A 21545-nucleotide genomic window follows, 5' to 3' on the forward strand; every position below is an offset into this window, starting at 1 on the left:
CTTCCTACGTTGTTAAAGAAATACCTTTTTCTTTTTTGAGACAAGGTCTCACTATTTCTTACTGGCCTTGAAATAATGATGTAACTGAGGATGTCCTTATACTCCAGAACTTTTTGCCTCCATCTCTCAATAGCTGGGATTAGAGGTGTATCACAACAGCTTACTTAGCTTAAAAAGACTTTGTGACCATCTTAAAAGTCAGTATACAACTCGAGGACTGGGCTTCTAGGAACTCCTTACTAAGTTCTGGTGGTTTGTAAAAGTAGGTGCCTGTCCCTTCCTAAATGTCACAAGGCTTGGCCCCCTGCCTATCCTAACTTTAGTTTCTTGTGAGGCAGTTTCTTTTTTCTTTTTAAATATTTATTTACTTATTATGTATACAATATTCTGTGTGTATGCCTGCAGGCCAGAAGAGGGCACCACACCCCATTACAGATGGTTGTAAGCCACCATGTGGTTGCTGGGAATTGAACTCAGGACCTTTGGAAGAGCAGACAATGCTCTTAACCTCTGAGCCATCTCTCCAGCCCTGTGAGGCCATTTCTTATCTAATTTTCAGGTCTAAGTGTGCTAGTAAGGGAATGCTGTATAGGAAAAGGCTGGTGTGGACCTCCGAAGTGTGCCAGACTTTCGTGAACTATGAGGTTTTGGAAGGTAGCCTAGAAGAAGGGTCTCATGCTTAAGGTGGGTGTATTTTGGACCTGTGGTCTCCCTATGTTATGGGAGAATCCAACTACGGTCCTTATACTGGCCCCACAGTGTGTTCTTGTTTTTATCAATCACTGGATTACAAGGTAGGCCTTGCCCAGTCTTGGCAGAGAATACTTTCTTCTTCGTGGCTGACTGTGGAATGGCCTTAAGCATGGGGAACTGTTAATATAAACTTAAGGTTCACATACATGCCAGTAAGATGCATGGAGACACTCAGTGTGTCCACTGTGGGAAGTCATGAGAGTGAGCACATAGGACAAGACTTCTGGAACTCAGCATACACACTGGAGAGTGGGTTAACCTGTGAGAGTAAGATTAGTTTCCTAGTGTGACACTGTGTTGTAGTTCTGAAATGTCTTGTTACTCTGAAACTCAGTGAGGGCAAGGGGATTTTTCTGTATTTGAATCTACATTTATATCAGAATAGAGTTGAAAACAACACACTCCTGACTGGTCCTGTCTCTGGATATGGTTTTACTTTTGTTGTATGCTTCGAGATGCTCTCTGTATGGCTGATTCTTTTTTTTTTTTATTTATTTATTATGTATACAATATTCTGTCTGTGTGTATGCCTGCAGGCCAGAAGAGGGCACCAGATCTCATTACAGATGGTTGTGAGCCACCATGTGGTTGCTGGGAATTGAACTCAGGACCTTTGGAAGAACAGGCAATGCTCTTAACCTCTGAGCCATCTCTCTAGCCCCCTGTATGGCTGATTCTTAAGGCATCCAGAGAGACCTTGATCCTGGAACATATCCTCACATGTGGACCTGCATTTCCAGCTTTCTCTTGTTGCTCACCCCCACTGAACTCTGTAAACTTGTTTCCTGGCTGCCCAGACTCAAATAATCGCCCAGAAACTATATTAATTATAACACTGTTTGACCAATGGCTCAGGCATATTTCTAGTTAGCTCTTACATCTTAACCCATTTCTATTAGTCTATGTATGGCCACGTGGCTGTGGCGTTACCTCATTTTCTACATGTCTTTTCCCGGTGGCTGGCTTGTGTCTGTCTGATTCCACCTACTCTCTGCCTGGTTTTACTCGGCTAAGCCATTGGCCAAAACAGCTTTATTTATCAACCAATAAAAGCAACACATTTACAGAAGGACACACCACATCAGCACTCCTTGCTTCTTGTTTCTCCACTCCTTTCTGTGTATTTCTCTGAAAAAGCTTCTTGTAGCACAGATTTGGGCTTACTGTCCTCACTCTGTAGATCCGGATCTCTGGGACACCAGGACTTGGGCTGTTTGACTGCTTCTGTGTTCTGTATTGCAGACCTTAATCATGTATCCTTTGTTATCCAGGTGAGGGCTGTTGGAGTTGGGAACTTGGTGACCAGTTGGCCTGCTCTTCATGGAGGATGGGAGTCCACCTGTTTTTGCTAAGGACCAGAGATGCTTGTCTGGGAGTTCTCCTGCCCAGGAAGGTCCAGCTTCTCAGGCCTCCTCTGAACCCAGCAAGCCACTCTCCATAGCCCATAGGCACCCGAGCAGGAAGAATGGGCTTTCCAGACTCTGCCAGAGCCGAATGGCACTCTCTGGTAATCATCTTGTGATGTTGTGGGCATCAACCTTGTAAACTAAAAACATGGAGTTGCAGTTCCTCCCCTGGGAGCTGTTTTATTAGGGACCAAAAGATGGTTTATGTTTTCTTGCCAGGGAGAGGTGTCTTCCAAGATTCTGGGCCATCCCTGGGCCTGGACCATAGCCGGTAGGAAAGACCTAACCTATCTAGTGTTGTGTGACAGGGTCGTGGGGTTGGGTGGGGAAGGACTGAAGGACAGTAAGGTGTGTACTTGAAACTGAGGGGAATCTAGACAGCAGGGAAGTCTTTTAGGATGGCAGATGTCCATGGGCCAGAACAGAGCACAGTAAGGGTTAGGATCCTGTCTTGAGGTCACAGAGCAGCTTGCTGGGACATCAGGTATGTTTGGTCCTGGGAGAGGGCCAGTGGTGCAAAGCAGAGGCCACAGCTTCCCAGGAGGTTGCTTTCCCTGGCACTGACCAGGTTCTTTGCTTCAGTGTTGACATGGAAGATTGGTTTCTGGAGGATACCCCAGGCAGCTGCTCAGGGAACAGGGGCAAAAAGGTAGAGGTGTGAGTAGGGTACTGACTTGGTCACTGCTGAGGCAAGTGAGTGGCCTTGGGGAAGGTTAGGCTGAGGTCAGGTACTAGAAGAAGGCCACAGAAGAAAGGAGAAAGGACGTGGTGGGAAAGCGGTGAAGACTCAGGCTATGTGCATTTGGTTTTAAACTTTGGAAGAACAGAGGCCAGTGTGGGAGGCACGGGGAGCTGGGTCTTGGAAATGATTGGAGCTAGAGGTAAGTGTAGGCGCCCAAGTCAGGTAGTAAAGGTGTTGGGAAATGGGAGAGGTGGATGGATCAGTGGGTGTTGAGAAGAGGGGAAGGGAAAGCACTCAGGTGTTCAGATGGGGTCTGGCTGAAGAGCTCAGTGCTGCCGGTAGGTGGAATGGGGTGAGGACTGAGGGTTTGCTGATGGGCTGAGCATTTTGGAACTATTGGAGAGGTGGCTAAGAGCAGCTCCTTTAGTGTGATGGGGACAGAGCCCATGGGAGGAAGCAGGTAGGATGGTGGGCAACAGGTAGCCTCTAAGTTGTCTGACAGTTCTCAGGAACAAGTGACCGGGCAGTGGCTAGGGATGACTGGTATTTGAGAGGAGGCATTGTAAGCAAGAGCTTTCTAGGTTTGAAGGGCAAGGCCTTAGAGTGTGACCTCGACAGGAATGTTGTTGAGCTGTCTGTATGTCTCAGACAATATTGATGGATGCCATTGAGCCCTAGAGGGTTGTTTTGGAGAGACTCGTTCGGTCACTCATTGGCACTTGTGGGTTTTACAATGCTTGAGTCCTGTGCAGGCTGCACACTTTGCCTGTCCTAGAGGCCTGTTTTGGTAACTGTCTGAGATCTAATACTTTCTGTCCTTCCTTTCCTCACAGAAGACAGGTGGAGTTCTTACTGCCTCTCATCACTGGCTGCCCAGAACATTTGCACAAGCAAACTGCACTGCTCTGCTGCATCTGAGCATGCCGACCCTGCAGCTGGGCCTCTGGGCAGTACTTCCTGCTGCTCCTTGCTACGTGGCTTGGCTTCAGGGTGCTCTGCACCCCTGCACTCCACTCCTGTGTGCAACCCCAACAAGGCTGTCTTTACCGTGGATGCCAAGACCACAGAGGTATTTGCTGCAGTTTGAGGCCCAGCATAGATGTGGATTTGGAGTTGTCAGACTTGGTTCCTTCAACAGAGAAATTTTTGTTTGAAATGTAATTAGAAAGATAGTTGGTCTTACCTATATGATGCAAAAGAGACAAGAATTTTTCCTTTTTGGACAGAGGTTCAAGAGAAAGGATGCGGTGCATTCTCTGTTATACTTTTAGCATGTTGGCTTGTAACGGCGTTAACGGATGCAGACAGATTGTAAAAAAATATATATATAGCTTTAATGGAGAAATAGACTTACAGAACCACCGTTCCCGCAGAGACCAGGAAAGCAGAAGCAGTGGCTGGGAGCACTCTCGCCAAATTTTTAGGCAAACATTAGCCCGAGGCGAACACGCCCCCTAAGGGGCGGGACTTATCCCTACATTGGCTTATGTAAATGAAATTTAGTGCCTGAATGAGATGTATTTGTACTGTGTTCATTCATCTCTACAGGAGCTGAGACTGTTAGACAGGAGTGGAGTGATGCAAATTTCCTCATTTTTAAAAATAATCTTAAGTTAATTGATCATATTTTTTTGTGTGTCTGCAAATGTGTGTGTGTGTTGGTGCATGTGTGCCACAGTGTGAGTGTGGAGGTCAGAGGACAGCCCTGTGGGAGTCAGTTTTCTCCTATCTTGTGGATCACAGGAATTGAACTCAACTTGTTAGTCTTGGCTGTAAGCACCTTTATGCTGAGCCATCTCTCCAGCCCTCTCCTAGCTTCCTAGTCTTGATAGGCATGTACCTGTCTTGGCTGGTGGAGGGCCTTGACTATAGCTGGCCTTGATTGGGTGGGTGTATCTGAGGTGCAGAGTGTGAGCATCACTGAGCCCCTGATGGGAAGGTGCTAGGGGCAGTGCTGGAAAAGGGCGGGTCTTGGGCCTCCTTGTTGCCTCCTGTGTTGTTTTCTCCTTTGTTCTTTCTAGGGCCCCAGGAACTTTTGGTGATATGTGTGTCCTCTGCAGATTCTGGTTGCCAATGACAAAGCCTGCAGCCTCCTTGGGTATAGCAGTCATGACCTGATTGGCCAGAAGCTTGCACAGTTCTTCCTCAAGTCTGATTCCGAGGTGGTGGAAGCCCTAAGTGAGGAGCATGTGGAGGCCGACGGCCATGCTGCAGTGGTGTTTGGCACAGTGGTGAGTGAGTGTGGGTAAGGTAGGGTAGGGTGGGGAGGATGCTTTGCCTTTTATTTTTTGGTTTTTCAAGACAGGGTTTCTCTAGCTTTGGAGCCTCTTTGTAGACCAGGCTGGCCTTTAACTCACAGAGATCCACCTACCTCTGCCTCTTGAGTGCTGGGATTAAAGGCGTGTGCTGCCATTGGCCGGTGCTTTGCCTGTCTTTATGGCAAGAATAGCATGTAAAGGGAAGGGCTCCCATTTCCCTGCCTCACTTTTGACTTTGAGCTTTGTTCTGCTTTATGACTGGCAGCACCTAAGTTTAGCATCTTCACTGAAACATGGTCCTGGTACTATTTCCCTACTTTAGATGTGAAGAAGGATGGGCCCTTTAAAACCAAAGTATTTAAGAGGGATATAGTGACTCTGACACTTTGTTTTCATGTTTTAGTGAGGGTTGAAGCTTGGACTGCATTTTAAAAAACTGCAGGTATCACGTGAGAAATCATCCTCTATCACTCTTCCACCTTATTCATTGACGCAGGGACTCTCAGTCAAACCCAGAGCTCTCCAGTATGGCTAGTCCTGCTAGCTGACTTGCTCTGGGTGTCCAGTCTCTGTCTTATGAGACTGGACTAACAGGTGGGCCTCCATTCCCACCCAATATTTAAGTGGGTTTCTGAGAATCCCTACTCAGGTCCTAGTCTTTGTATGGCAAATACTTAACTGTGGAGCTATTTCCAGAGCCTTCTGAAATGATACAATTTTATCACTGCACCTGATTCTTACCTTTAAAGCCGCACATTCCATTTATTTGCTGTATGGTGATGGGATGGGAGGGTTTTACTTGGAGAGTTTTGGTCCTCTCTCCTAGGCTACTGGGTATATCTGGGATATTGACAGGTGAGTTGTATTATAGGATGCAGAAGGCTAAGCTCCAGGCATGAGAACTTGGTCAGGGTCAGTTGTATCAACAAATTACTGGGTCAAGAAGCTGATTACTTCCAAAACTACCAAGAAAGTAATTATAGCTTTCAGCACATGTTAATGCCTCTTTCTTTTTTCTTTTTTTCTTTTTTTTTTTTGGTTTTTTCGAGACAGGGTTTCTCTGTATCTTTGGTGCCTGTTCCGGAACTAGCTCTTGTAGACCAGGCTGGCCTCGAACTCCCAGAGATCCGCCTGCCTCTGCCTCCCGAGTGCTGGGATTAAAGGCGTGCGCCACCACCGCCTGGCTATTTTTTCTTTTTAAAAATATTTATTTTATTTTTATTCATGTGCATGTTTACATGTATGTACATACGTATGTGGAAACTCAAGGAGGCCTGAGGAAGGTGTAATAGCCACCAGGGATGGAGTTACAGGCAATTGTGAGTTGCCCAATGTAGCACTGAACTTGGATCCTCTGGAAGAGCAACAAGAACTCTTACCACTGAACCATCTCTCCAATCCATAATCAATCCTTCCTTCCTTCCTTCCTTCCTTTTGCTTTTGTTTTTCAAGACAGGGTTTTTCTGTGTAGCCCTGGCTGTCCAGGAACTCACTCTGTAGACCAGGCTAGCTTTGAACTCATAGAGATCTGCCTGCCTCTACCTCCTGAGTGCTGAGATTAAAGGTATGTGCCACCATTGCCCACATAGTGCTTATTTCTTGAAGAAATTACAGATTCCACTTTTTTTTTCTCCTGCTTCCTTACTGTGAAGCTGAGTGTATTGGTCAGTTTTTCAGATGCAAGGGATCAACTGTATCTGGATAAAGGGATTTATTAGATCGTTTTGTATGGTTGGAAGCTGGATAGTTCTACAGTAGCTGTTTGCAGGTTGCAGACCCAGTGGAACCAGTAACCACTCAGTCTAGGAATCCAAAAGCCCCAGAACCATAGGGATTGATGATGCAGCCTCAGTCTGGTGGATGAAGCCTCCTGGAAAGTTGCTGGAGCAGGAGTGCATTCAAAGCTGAAGACTGGAGTTCAGTGTCCATGGGTGATAGCCACAGCAAAAAGCACCCACTCACGTCAGAAAAGTTGGAGTGATAATTTATACCTGTAATCCCACCACATAGGAGACCAGGAATTGAAAGGCATCTTAGGCAACATGGGGGGTTGAGAGCACATGGGCTCATATGAGATCCTAACACCAAAACCCACGAACACCAACAGCAAAAGGATAGTTGAGTGTACATGGGAGCTCTCCTTACTGCTGCTTTTCTTTTCCTTATAGGCTCCTGCCTCCCATTTGAGAGTGGTTTTACCCTCTTGGTTCAATGATACACACCAGTACACTCTCTCTGCAAATACCATCATAGGTACACCCTATGTGTGTGTCAGGTGTTTTCTAGGTGTTTCTCAATCAAGGGTGACAACTAAAAATTGGCCATCACACTGGGTATGAAAACCCTCTTGATAAAAATTCAGTCAGACTGTAGCACCGAGGACTAGAAGACTATTCACACTTTGGTAGGTTTTTGAAAGGTGAGCGGAGCTTGACTGCGCTGAAGCGTTGAAGCACCGGGGAAGGTCTCTCCTGATGAGAAGCACTGTGCCATGCTAGCTGCAGAATCCACTGCGGTTGCTGTGCACCCTGGTACAGGAAATGTATTTCTACAGGTTGACGTTGTTAGCCGAAGTGGGGAGAAGATTCCAGTCTCTGTGTGGATAAAGAGGTTGCAGCAAGAACGTGGCTTATGCTGTGTAGTGGTTCTCGAGCCCGTGGAGAGGGTCTCAGCCTGGGTTGCCTTCCAGAGTGATGTGAGTATATTTCCAAATCGCAGTTGTCTCCTGCTAACACAATGCTCTCCTCCCCTTTCATAACTTAGGAAGGAAGTGCCAAAGTCAACTGGAGGTTTGCCTTGGCTATGGCCTTTATTAGCTGCATGCTTGAGCAAGGAGTCCAGTCCTTGATTCCTCAGATTTCCCTATCAATAAAATGGGAATAGAATCATAACTACTCAAGATTGTTGTTGTTGTTGTTCTTCTTCTTCTTATTCATATTCTTCTTCTTATTATTTTTTTTGTTTTTTTGTTTTTTTTAAATATTTATTTATTTATTATGTATACAATATTCTGTCTGTGTGTATGTCTGCAGTCCAGAAGAGGGCACCAGACCTCATTCCAGATGGTTGTGAGCCACCATGTGGTTGCCGGGAATTGAACTCAGGACCTCTGGAAGAGCAGGCAATGCTCTTAACCACTGAGCCATCCCTCCAGCCCCCTCTTCTTCTTATTATTATTAAAAATTTCCACCTCCTTCATTTCCCTTCCCTATCCCCCCACTTCCCCTCCCCCTCTCCAGTCCAAAAAGCAGTCAGGGTTCCCTGCCCTATGGGAAGTTCAAGGTCCTCCCCTCTCCATCCAGGTCTAGGAAGGTGAGCATCCAAACAGACTAAGCTCCCACAAAGCCAGTACATGCAGTAGAATCAAAACCCAGTGCCATTGTCCTTGGCTTCTCAGTCAGCACTCATTGTCCGCCACGTTCAGAGAGTCCGGTTTGATCACATGCTCCATCAGTCCCAGTTCAGCTGGCCTTGGTGAGCTCCCATTAGATCAGCCCCAATGTCTTGGTGGAAATAGAAAACACTATCCTGAGTGAGGTAACCCAGACCCAAAAAGATGAATATGGTATGTACTCACTTATAAGTGAATTCTAGCCATAAATAAAGGACATTGAGCCTATAGTTCATGATCCTAGAGAAGCTAAATAAGAAGGTTAACCCAAAGAAAAACATAAAGTTATCCTCCTGGATATTGGAAGTAGACATGATTGACGGGCAAAAATTGGGAACTTGGGGGTGGGGGTGGGGTGGGGGTAAGGGGGTATGGGGAGAGAGAAGTGAGAAGGGGAGGATGGGGAGAGCTTGGGGGAATGGGACGGTTGGGATAGAGGAAGGGTAGATATGGGAGCAGGGAAGTATATATCTTAATTAAGGGAGCCATTTGAGGGTTGACAAGAGACTGGACTCTAGAGGGGTTCCCAGGTGTCCAAGGAGATGTCCCCAGCTTGTTCCTTGAGCAGCTGAGGAGAGGGTGCCTGAACTGGCCCACACTGATGAATATCTTGCATATCACCATAGAACTTTAATCTGGCGATGGATGGAGATAGAAACAGAGACCCACATTGGAGCACTGGACTGAGCTCTCAAGATTGTTCTTAAGCTTAAAGATGCTACTCTTTTAGAATAGTACTTAAACATGAACTTGGACGTTTTTATTGAAGAGTCTGGATCGGGGCTTTTTTGTTGTTGTTTGATGTGGTATGTCTTTTTGTATATGTGTTGCTTTTATTGGTTGATGAATAAAGCTCTTTTGGCCATATAGCAGAGTAGAGCCAGACAGGAAATCCTAACATATATAGAGCGATTGGGCAGAGTCAAACAGCTGCCAGCCGCCAAGGAAACAAGAGATATAGAAAATGAGGTAACACTATAGCCACGTGGCAATACATGGCCTAATAGAAATGGGTTCATTTAAGAGCTAGCTAGAAATATGCCTGAGCCATCAGCCAAACAGTGTTGTAATTAGTATAGTTTTTGTGTGATTATTTGGGTCTGGGCAGCCAGGAGATGGAAGTGCAGTTTCTGTTTACAGTTTTGTTTTGTTTTTTTTTTGAGGCAGGGTCTCTCTGTGTAGCCTTGACTGTCCTGAAACTCGCTCTGTAGACCAGGCTGGCCTTGTCTTGAACTTACAGAGATCTGCCTGCTGTTGCCTCCTGAGTGCTGGTATTAAAGCCGTACTCACTGCTCCCCCCACCCCCCAGTTGACCTAGGGCTTTTGGAGAGTTCTCTAGAAAGTCACTTTGGTACAGTGAGGAAATGGTATTGTTCTTGTGAAAGCCCATGGCAAGCCTCTTGGGCTTTGACTATTGGAGCTGTGACATTGTTCTTGCATTTGGTTTATAAACACTAGAGCATATACTTCAGTGAAGTTTAAAGACAACTTCTGTGAGAAGCGCCTGTCAGAAGCATTGCTTTTTTTTCCCCAGGGAACTATCACATCATGTGACAGTCTCTTTGCTCATCTCCATGGGTTCACATCTCCAAAGGATGTAGTTGGGCAGTGTGTCACAGACTTGATTCCATCGATGCAGCTCCCTCCTCCTGGTCGACATGTCCCAAAGGTAGGTGTCTGCACTGGGTGCTGGGTCTTGAGTTCTTCGACTTGACCCTGTAAGTTGACAGCAGAACCATTCTTAAATGGGGCAAAGCTCCAACTCTAGTTCTCTGAGCTTCAAGGCTCAACCAACACCTAGAGTCATGTGGTCTCCTGACTGACAAGCCTTGTCCCCTAAACCCTCTCTTTCCTGAGGGCCCAGGAGGATACGTTGATCCGTAGGGTAACCTTGTATCCTGGTTAGAGTTCTTCAAACTGAACAGATAGGATTTTATATAACTACACATGATTAGTTGGGGGAGTTGATGCTTGTGATTATGCAGCTACTTGCAAGCTGGAGACCCTCGGGTAGGCCTTGGGTGTGGCTCATCTAAGACTGAAGGTCTGAGAATCCTGAGGGCCTCTGGGGGGAATTCCAGAAATCAAAGTTAGAGCGCCTGGAGTTCTGACATGGGACATCCCAGCTGCAGAAGAGCAATTCCAATTGCTCCTTCCCTCATTTTTCTCTTCAGACCTTGAGTTGACTGGATGGTGCCACCCACATTGAGCGTGACACTTCCTCATTCAGACTACTCAGACTCACACACCAGTACCTGGAGACACCCTCACAGACACACTTAGAAATAGTGTTTGAATGACGTTAGGTATTTGTTAGTCAGCCATCACCTCCTGGAGGTGGACAGCTGTAATTCACAGGGAGTGGCAGGGAGATTGGGGTATGGTGGAAGCCTGATTCATACTGACTTCTTAAGGTCTCCACTTTTCAGCTTGTGTGTGGCATTCACACAGGGTAATTGACAGTTGTGCCTTTACCTGCGTCATTTCTGTGTCTTTAGGAATGAATTGAGCTGTTTTGGCCAGTTAGTTTTGCTTACTCTATAAGAAGTTTTTGTCTCCCTCCCTCCCTCCCTCCCTTCCTTCCTTCCTTCCTTCCTTTCTTCCCTCCTTCCTTCTTCCTCCTCCTTCCTTTTTTTTTCCCTAAGGAGAGGACATAAAGGTGTGTCCTCTCTGAGTGTGCTTCACTAAACCCAGTCCCCTACACTGACTTTTTGTGTGTCAGATTTTCTAGTTCATGAGATGCAGGCCTGCTTGCGATGGTTTTACTGAAGAGTCTGGTATACACCAGGCTTTTTTTGTTTTTGTGTTTTGAGACAGGGTTTTGCTATGTAGCCTTGAGTGTTCTGGAACTCGCTCTGTAGACCAGGTTGGCCTTGAACTCACAAGAGTTGTCTTGTCCTCTGCATTCTCTAGTCTACTCTGAGGAAGTTGTCTGCAGCTTGGCAGGGCATTGTCTGGTGGCAGTGCTGTATGTAGAGCCCTTTACAACAGCTGTTGCTGACCAGCTCTCAGGAAGACCTCTCACTCCCTGAGGCAGGGGTCCTGGAGATGGCAGGAGCAGACACATGTCAGTGTATTCTCAGCCCAAAGCAAGTCACCTTCCCTTGTAACAGATGGAACCTATACAAACAAGGGGAAATCTTGGTCTCTTCTCATTACTGTGTTTACTGGTCTTGGGGTCAAGTGGGATTGGTATAGGTGGGTGTTGTGATCCAGATACAGAAGAAGCAAGATACATGAGAAAAGGTATCAAGCCACTTGGCTAAACATAGATATTATGGGTTAAGTTCTGAGAGGTAGTTAGTAATAAGCCTGAACAATGGACCAAATAGTTTATAATTAATTTAAGCCTCTATGTGTTTATTTGGGACTGAACAGCTGTAGGACTGGGAGAGACAGAAACTTCTGTCTACATTTTACTCTTTTGGCTTTTTTTTTTGGGGGGGGGGGTCCACGATTCCATCTCCCAAATAAATCATACACAGAGGCTTATTCTTAGTTATGAGTGCCCGGCCTTAGTTTGGCTTGTTTCTTGCCAGCTTTTCTTAACTTAAATTATCCTGACTGACTTTTGCCTCTGGGCTTTTCCCCTTTCTTACTTCTCTATATTTTACTTTCACTCTGTGGCTGGCTGGGCAGCTTGGCCCTGTCCTCCTTCCCTTGTTCTCATTGCTTGCTTCTCTTCCTCATTTCTCCTTTTTATACTCTCTGCCTGCCAACCCTGCCTATCTTTTCTCTTGCCTCACTATTGGCTGTTGTTCAGAACTCATGGCTTGGGGGCTCACTATGCTCAGGACAGGGTAGATGAGCCACCAGATCTCCAACATGGTCCCTAACTTTTCATGTTTTCCAGGGTAGGCCCTGAAACAGCAGAAAAGAAAATCTAGGTCTAGGCTCTCACCTGAAACTTGATTCATTCTGGTTAGGATCAATGCACTACAATTTTGCTTTTTTATTTTATTTTATTTTATTTTATTTGATGTAACACCTGTGTTACTCTCTATGGTACAGTTTGCACTACTGTACCATTTGTGAGCTGGGCAAGGGCCTGGCGAGTAAAGGAACACACAAGACATGCTGAATGCCATTTATTCAAGCTTAGAAAAAAACCTTATATACCTAACTGCTGCACAGTGGAAATCCCCCCAGGCAGGTAGGAAATTACCAGGTCCAAGACAGAGTAAGGTCACCAGCAGGGGCAAAAGGAGCACAGGAACAAACAGGATGGGTGTTTTTTATTTTATTTTATTTGATGTAACACCTGTGTTACTCTCTATGGTACAGTTTGCACTACTGTACCATTTGTGAGCTGCAAACTATCCTCAATATGAGCCCCCGGAGGAGGGGTAGAGTAGACCTGTGGGCCCTACAATTTGAGACAGGGTTTCTTTGTGTAGTCTTTGCTGTCCTGGAACTCTTTCTGTAGACTAGATTGGCCTCAAACTCACAGGGATCCATCTGCCTTTGCCATCCAAGTGTTAGGATTACAGTTATACCACCACCCTGCTTAACTCTATTCAAAGTCTCCATTGGAAAATCACATGCCTTCCAAATGATAAAAGTAGACAGTATGTAATGTAAGAACTTGGTTGTATGTTGGGGGAGGGCTGAGAAGGTAGATGGTTCCCTGGGTGGACAGTGACAACAGGAAAGCTATACCTCTAGGTTGGAGGGCAGAAGACTGGTGTGGAACCATGGCTATTGTCTTAGTTGCTTTTCCTGCTACTGTGTGAAAGAGAAACTAACAAAAGCAACTTGAGAAAGAAAGGATTTATTTTAGCTTACAGTTCAAGGGTACATCTAAGGCAGCAGGAATGTGAGGCAGCTGGTCACATTGTCTCACATTCAGGAAGCAGAGAGTGATGACTGCCCGCTGCTGCTCAGCTCCCTTTCTCCACCTACACAGGCCAAGGGAATGGTGCCACCCACAGTAGGTGGATCTTCCCACCTTAATCAGTACAGTCAAGAAAACTCCCCTATTGGCAGCATACCCAGAGGCCTGTCATGAAGGTGGTTCTAGATTCTGTCATGGTGACCCTAATCATCACATGGACTATACATTCGCTGAGACTAAGAGGTGCTGGAGAAACATGACAGCTCTTTCCCTTCCAAACTTGGAGCTGAGAAGGGTGCAGCCTGTGGATACTAGCAGGCTGTAGTTTGGCACAATGCCTGCTCGGGATGAGTCTGGGTCCAGTCCTCTCATTGGTTTGTGCCTTGGTCCTTTCATTATTCATTTGTTCCGGACCCTGAGTCCTCCAAGCCTGCTGCTGCTGTTCCCCAGTGTTGTGAATTCTTTGAACAGGGTGGGACTGAGGGATAGTTAGGGAGAGCACCATGGATGAGGGATGTTCCTAGCACGTATATGTGAATGGAGCTTGGATCTGAAACATCACAGCTCAAGATTCTGTGTACATAGATAGTATTGCTGTAGTACTGAAATTTGGCTTTCCTGTCTTTCAGAGTCTCAAGATTCAAAGGTCTGTTGGGAGAGCCAGCGATGGTACCACCTTCCCTCTGAGTCTGAAGCTGAAATCCAACCCCAGTGGAGAGGCTGTAGCTGACAGTGAGGCTACATCTGAACCAGGTTACCAGGCATCTGTGTGGGTGTTCTGCACCATCAGTGGCCTCATCACCCTCCTGCCTGATGGCACAATTTATGGTGTCAACCACAGCTTTGCACTAATGTTGTTTGGTTATGGGAAGACCGAGCTCCTGGGCAAGGTAGGCTCACCTAGTTTCCCAGCTCCTTGGTACTCTGAGGAAACTGTTCTGCATGGGCTATAGAGCTTACAGGCTATCCTCATCCTATTTACAATCATCTATCTCATATTCCTGGGCCCCACATCAGTGGCCTCTCTTGAATTGTCCTGAATTGTTCCAGAGAAGAAAGTGGGTCTTCTGCCTGGGATCTCTGTCCCCACCCAGCTGGCTCTGGTCTGGCCCATTGAACCATGTTTTGGTTACACTGTGGATACTGCTGGTTCACCCATCCTTAGCATGGTTGGTGGTGGGCACTGGAGAAGGAGGGGTTCTATAACCTTCCTTTCTGAAGTTGGGATTGGACTTGGGTAGACGTTTTACTCACCAGGAGACAGGCCATTAGCTTTAACTTCTCCCTTATTCTCACCCAGACTTGTAGGGTGCAGTCTCATCATGGCTCTGTGCAAGCCTCCAGGACAATGTTTAATGCATTCCAAGTCATGAATCAGCCTATTAGGCTAGGCTTACTAGGGAAAGGCCATTTTGTTCCACATGATGCCAACTGGGGCGACTCACTAGGTGATTGTGGAATCCTGAAGCCTTGAGAGCTTACATTCTTGGCTTGGATGATGATTGGAACATTCATGGGAGCATCCTGCCTCTTAAGTCTTACCTCAGCTGCAGAAGTCATGCCTCACAGCTCCCACAACCTCTTATTTAGGAAGTGGATCCCAGTGGTGTTCTGAGCCCATTTGGGGGGGGGGGTACATGCCTCCCAAATGCCAGAGGGGTATCATGGAGCAGCCTTGGAAAGCCACCCAGTCCTGCCAGGTGATTATGTAGGATATATAGGAGAGAATCCTACATATCTCTTCCCTGATTTTAACACCTGTTGAGTGCCCACCAGGCTCACCTGGTTCCTGGGTGCAGGTACTTAACGGCCCTTTAGTAAGCACCTTGATCACTTGGGGACTGCCTCTATGGCAGGGGCCTCTGTCTTTTCTTATCATTTCTATGGGGTGCTACTAGACTGTGACTCTAAAAAGAGGTTATTCTGCTTTTCAGTAAAACCATAAAGAGTAACTAACCTAAAGTTTAGTTGAGTTGAGTTTATTTGATTAAAAAGCAGCTAGCAGAATCCCTGGTTGACAGTGTTCTGGAGGAGTCTTACAGGTGTTGAGACCTCTTAGAGTCTTACAGGTATACAGATTTGACTCTCATTGAGGTTAGAGTTGCTTGGATTCTTGTGGCCACAGGCGCTTTCCAGGATGGAGGCTGCATACACATTCAGAAGCAGCATCTGTGTGAGCAGCTCTTACTGTGTAATATGGTCCCTGATGGGGTCACATCGGTGTTCTTGGACCAAGAGCTGTAAGATGTTAGCTTGGCAAATACAGGGTCTCTGTTCTCAGTAAATGTGAAGTCACAGGCCAGATTTCTGCTTGGAAGACATGTAGGTATACCTTGCCTTAGAATGTATTGTTTGCCTTTTTATTAAGCAAAATGAAAAAAACTGTGCATTATATGTCAAGTGTCAGGGTGTATAGATTAGCCAAAAACATGTGACCCAAGATCTTTCCCACTCTGAGCACCTGAACTGTTCACATTGCCAGTGTTTTCATCCTAGAAGGATGTGTTCAGTGGGTCAGAATGGGCCCTCCTAGATTCTGAAATATCACTTCTTTGCTCTCTAGAACATCACTTTCTTGATTCCTGGTTTCTACCACTACATGGACCCTGCATATGACAGTTCTGTACAGCTGCCAGACCTTGTCAACTGCCTGGACATTGGCAGTAGGACTGGGCCTGGAGAGATGAGCTCTGATGCCCAGCAGGACTGGGAACTAGCCAGTGGAGCACACGGTAAGGCACAGCCTCCTCCACACCGTGTTTCTGTGGCTGCCCAGCCCCTTATAGGCTGGTGGCTCTGTGACAGAGAGGAGGGCAGAAGTCATTGGTGACCTCTCCAGAAGCTCAACGGTGGGCAGAGTAATGGGAGGCTCTGTCTTGTATGGCCTCTTGTTTTTCTTTCCTGGAGATGGGACAGTTGTGGGTAGGTTTTACAAGTATGTTGGCATCTAGAAGGGAATTAGGAGGTCCTCCAAGACTGAACCACTTGTGCCTATGTCTGAGACAGAAATAGCTGGCCAAAGTCTTGTCCGTTTAAAGAGAATTTATAACCAAGCCAGGTGTAGTGGCACATACTTGTAATCCCAAATTATAGGGTTGCAGCTATTTGAGGCCATCTTAGACTATATAGAAAGACCCTCTCTGGAAACAAAAAGCTGCCTTCTAGGAATCCCCATCCCCCAAATAAAATTTGTATAGTTTCATGTACTATAAGATTGAATTGTTTGATGAATAAAGCTGTTTTGACCAAAAAAAAAGATTGAATTGTTATAGCATATCATATTTATTTATGAATTATGCTGTATACCTATTGACTTCAATATGTTTATCCCAATAGTTTAAGGTCTTCAATGACTGGTTTGTAGAGATAGTGTAAGCAGTGAGCTTGCTATTCCCTTTGTCTCAGAATATTGGGAGGGTGTGGGACTTGCAAAGCCAGTGTTTGATCTCTTGGGGGGTTCTGGGCTGTGCTGGGGCCTGTGAATCTGGTGCTCTGGAGTAGGAAGGATCTCTGATCTTCTAGGGAGGGGAGAGAGGTGATGAAACAGGAACAATGTGAGGAATCAGTGCTAGCAGAAAGCAAAGCTCTTGGTGTGCTTCTGTTGTACATGCTAAGAGTAGCCTGAGTATTTGAGGTTTTGATAAGGTACAGGAGTGCTTTAACAGAGTGCTTGGAATAGAAAACTCTTGATTTTGCTGTTAGATCCAAGGGTAGACGTGACGTTGGCCCATGACCACGTGCTATCACAAGATGAGCCCTTGAAGATGATGGGAGGACAAGTCTCCCTTAGGACTCAGACACGGTTGGAAACTGAATGCCAGATACTTCCTTCTTATTCGTCTCAAGCTTCCCTGGGGTAAGTGCTTTGGTGGGAGGTTGCAAGTTTACCAGACACCTGGTTAGGGAATATCCAAGTTATGGGTAATAATGACAGCGATGACTAATTTGTACTGGTCACTGCTCTGTCTGTATACACTAGTACCTTTTCCTGTTGCTTGACTGAGTCCTTACAACCCCTGTGTGAGAGTACCCATGATGTTATTCTCCTCTTATGGGCAAGGAAGCAGCCTGTTGAGAAGTCAAGAAAATGTTAAAAGATAGAAATTTAGAACTTTGAAAATCATTTGAAACCATTCTCTTCATATACTTTAAAATAACGTTATTAATTTTGAATAAAGAGAATTTATATTGGAAAACTTTGTAGAAATAAAAATTCATTTGTCACCATAGCATTTTAATGTGTCTAATGATGTTCTAAGAGCTTGATAAGTGTCCATCACATGTACAGTTAGTTCATTCACTTATTCATTCATCTCTTTGTGTACTCATTTACTCTTAACTCAACAAACTTGTAGAAGACTTAAGGTCTCATCCCCAAAGGTTACAGTGTACTCAGGAAGGTAAGCTTCCATTGTCAGATGTCTAAAAGTCAGGACTTGTTAGGGAAGGGAGCGAGTGAAGTGTGTTCTGAGGAACTGATGCCGAAGCTGAGTTAGTTGTTACATGGTAAGCCAGGTGCTCAGACAAAACAAAACAAGACAAAAAGCCCCAGGTGAAATACTTGGTCAGTAATTGGGGTTCTTGGCTCTCTAGAAGCCAGCCCTTGGTGCTCCCTGGCAAGAGGACCTGAGGTTCCTGGGGCAGCTCTGGACATAATTCCCAGTAGCCTTATGTGAACCTCTGCTGGTAGGATAAGAGGAGGGGCTCGTAGCTCCAAAGGGTCACTTGAAAACCTCTCTCTGTACCTTTCTATTTAGTGACAGGTGATACTTGATTGCCAGGGCAGCTTGCAGGTTTGTCATTCTAAAAATTAGGGATTCTAAGTCTCCAACCCCCAAACTTGATGCTAGCACAGTGTTAATGGTCAAATCATTGCCGAACTGATGAGATGCCAATGGTAGCCTTCCCTAAGAGGGTGAATACCACACCCAGGGGCTGTCCAGACCTCTTGTCTTAATGAGGCACTTCTGGTGTGTACCCCCTGTGCCTTCATCCTCAGAATGACCCTGTAATCTGTTCCTGGAGAGTGCTAGGCTCACCAGGGAGGGGAAAGGTGGATAGATATAATCCTTTCTTGCTTTTCTCTGCAGACCTTCTTTTTATCTCTGCTTTTTTGTCTTTGCTTTTAGGACTCCACCCACAAAATCCACTGTGACACTTCTCTAAGCTCCCCCACCTTTTAGTTTTTTTGTTTGAGACAGGGTTTCTCTGTAACTTTGGAGCCTGTCCTGGAACTCGCTCTATAGATCAGGCTGGACGAAACTCAAAGAGATAAGCCTGCCTCTGCCTCCTGAGTATTGGGATTAAAGGTGTGCGCCCCCATCTTTATGGACTTTTGTCATACAATTTGTGGGGACCCCCAATTCAAGACCATATAGTATATCTTTATTACCAGGTATTTGACCTTAGTCATCGTTGATGTGAACAGACACTATGAAGAATGGGCTGGTGGAGGTAGATCATCCTGCCTAGACTGCGTGCTTAGCAATTTCCTTACTACTTGTGCAGCTTCTTCACACGACGTGTGCTCACCCTCACCCTGCTAAGTAAAGGTCCTTCACCTTGCTCCGTACCTCAGCTCCTGAATGTCAGCCTTCTAAGCTGCCTCCCCAGTCTCTGTGCAGCTAGGTGTTAGATGGTGTTGAGACCCAGCCATAGCCTGCCGTCATGGGATTTATTAAACACTTTGAAATCCATTTCAGTAGCTTTCTTTGATTCATTCTTGGTAAATGTAGATTTATATGAATAATGTTTAAGTGTAGATATTTTAATTTTTAGTTTGTTATAAAATTGAGAGACTTTCTGCTATAAATTTATCATGCTAAATGCATTGTACTTGTCTCTCATAAAGGGAAAGTCAGTGTGATCTCTCATTACCACTAGTGACTCATCCAAATTCCTGTCTCCAGGGTGGACAGCAACCCAGTTTATGGTGAGCATTCATTGCCCACAGACCATCAAAGCATTCCAAAGAGAAACCTGCTGCCTCATGATGCACAATTGCTGTCTACTAACCAGCCAGACACTCTAGAAGTATCCCCACCAGTCCTTAATGAACATTTATTGTCTGAGATTCAGAAAAATACCTCAGAAGAAAGCCCACTAACTCACAGGAAATGCCTATTGCCTAAGGCCCAGCAAGACACCACAAAAGGAAGCCCGCCAATCCACGATGAGCAGTTACTGCCTACAGACCAGCATATTGATATCTTGGGGAAGGAGAATCCTTCCACAGCAGAGAGCTACAGACAGGGTCTTTTAGAAGAAAGCAGGTCCAAATCAAGGGATGCAAAACTGCTTGCTTCCTGTGAAGTTTCTGAGCCACTAGTCCCAGCTAAGAACAGGAGCAGCAGCATGGACGTGTGTAGTCTACATCAGGAAGCTCAGCTGGAACTGTTGGGCGTTAGCAGTCCCAGTAGTCCAAAGCCCTGGGCTGATGCCACCATGCCTGAGCCCCACACCACAGGGCAGCTAGCAGGAGGGGGCTTCCTGACACACTGCCCCCAGTATAGGAGTGAGTGGATCTTACAGCAGCGAGGCCAGGACTTGGCTCCCAGCCCTTCTGGAATGGCATGTGTTTTGCTTGGGACACCCACTCTGGATGAGCCATGGCCAGGAGTGAGAAATGACAGAGAAGAGCTGCAGACTTGCTTGATTAAGGAGCAGTTATCCAAGTCGAGCTTTGGGGGAGCTCTGGGCATCTCCTGTGTGGAGCTTGTCCCTACAGAACATCCTCCTTTCACTGCCCCTGTGTCCTTCTGTGATCTGGGAGGCCGAGACCTGCATGCTAGCCGCTCAGGCAGCTCCTCAGCCTGCTATGCCTTGGCCACTGACCTCCCTGGTGTCCTGGAGGCAGTGGAAGCCCAGGAGACTAATGTGAATTCTTATTCCTGGAACCTCAGGGAGCTCTTTCTCAATGATCAGACAGACAGAACTCCATCACATTGTTCCTGTACCACGTCTGAACTCAGCGAGACACCTTCTCCTTCAGTGGTGGGCTCAGATTTAGATGTGGGTGCTCTGCACAGGCAGAGTTCAGATATTCTGGGTGACCGAGAGATGTTGCTCCTCACTGGCACCTATTTTGACCTTGGTGAAGGCCGACAGTTCCAGGAGATGGACGCAGGACGTAATCGAGCAGAACTGTCTGACATCTCTTTGGTGTCCTCTGAACACTATGAAACCAGTGACATAGAAAGCCCAGGCTGTGGCCCTCCTGTACCAGATCATCCCAGTACTGATGGTATGTGCCTATCAGCAGAGAAGCCCAAGCTGAGTGTCCAGATCACTTCCACTCCTGTGGCACCTGGGGCCCCCACCCTACAGCCGGATATCCAAGAGGGCGTCTACTCTGGAAGCTGCTACCACAGAGATGGCTTACGACTGAGTATGTTCTGGGGAAGAGGCTTTTTCAATCACAGCAATGTAAAATGAGGTCATTGGAGGGATTGGCAGAGCGCTGTACTCCCTCACCTCCCTGCCTTTCAGGTATACAGTTTGAAGTGAAGCGAGTGGAGCTCCAGGGCTCCGCAACCCTGTTCTGCTGCTGGCTAGTGAAGGACCTCTTACATAGCCACCGGGACTCAACCACCCGAACTCGCCTGTTCCTTGCCAGCCTGCCTAGTTCTACCCACTCCATGCCTGAGCTCTCTGGATCCGGCTTTGGAGAGGTTGGTATCTGTGGTCAGCTCACTCCTCTGTGCACTTTCTTCTGTGCTGCAGGTTTCCCAGGTGGCTTTGCTGCCCTTTTGGCTGGACTGGGTGGAGGGTCTGTCTGTCTTTTTAACATTGTCTTCTAGTACCTATGTTAAGTGTAAAGCAAATGCAGGGCTTTGAATGAATATATGCCTTGTGCAGTGGAATGTAGGTGCATTTAGACAAATCAGTTTGGGTTGGTGAGTGGACGCTGTCACAGGGCTCCATAGGTTTTCAGACTAGGCCCCTGTGAGCATAGGAGATAAGAACAGCATGGATGTCAGTGCTGTTGATAGAGATGAGGTGGCTTGTGATCTCCCAGACCTTTCTTTGTCTCTACAGATGCTCAGAGCCAAACCTTGGTTTGAGGAATCCCCAACACCCGCAGAGCTGGAGGGGTTGGCGGCCTGTGAGGGCGAATACTCCCATAAGTATAACACCATCAGCCCACTTGGAAGTGGGGCCTTTGGCTTTGTGTGGACTGCAGTGGAGAAGGAGCACAACAAAGAGGTGCTTGGGTTCATGT

At 46.4% G+C, this 21545-nt stretch overlaps 1 protein-coding gene across 1 annotated transcript in view; it reads left to right on the top strand.

Moving 5' to 3' along the window:
- The first annotated feature begins 2027 nt into the window (after positions 1-2027).
- Positions 2028-21545, top strand: part of LOC121433463 (PAS domain-containing serine/threonine-protein kinase-like) — a 35369-nt gene continuing 15851 nt past the window's right edge. Inside the window, exons 1-11 of the mRNA XM_041631891.1 lie at positions 2028-2260; positions 3675-3910; positions 4902-5072; positions 7654-7794; positions 10025-10159; positions 13954-14214; positions 15888-16056; positions 17027-17180; positions 19234-20711; positions 20813-20994; positions 21362-21529. Coding sequence (XP_041487825.1) covers positions 2074-2260; positions 3675-3910; positions 4902-5072; positions 7654-7794; positions 10025-10159; positions 13954-14214; positions 15888-16056; positions 17027-17180; positions 19234-20711; positions 20813-20994; positions 21362-21529 — 3282 coding nt within the window. The 5' untranslated portion in view covers positions 2028-2073. The remainder of the gene's footprint in view (positions 2261-3674; positions 3911-4901; positions 5073-7653; positions 7795-10024; positions 10160-13953; positions 14215-15887; positions 16057-17026; positions 17181-19233; positions 20712-20812; positions 20995-21361; positions 21530-21545) is intronic.

This window comes from Microtus oregoni, unplaced genomic scaffold (genome assembly GCF_018167655.1).
Source record: "Microtus oregoni isolate MIOR12 unplaced genomic scaffold, Mior012 000038F_ref0000394, whole genome shotgun sequence".
Classification (NCBI taxonomy): Eukaryota; Metazoa; Chordata; class Mammalia; order Rodentia; family Cricetidae; genus Microtus; species Microtus oregoni.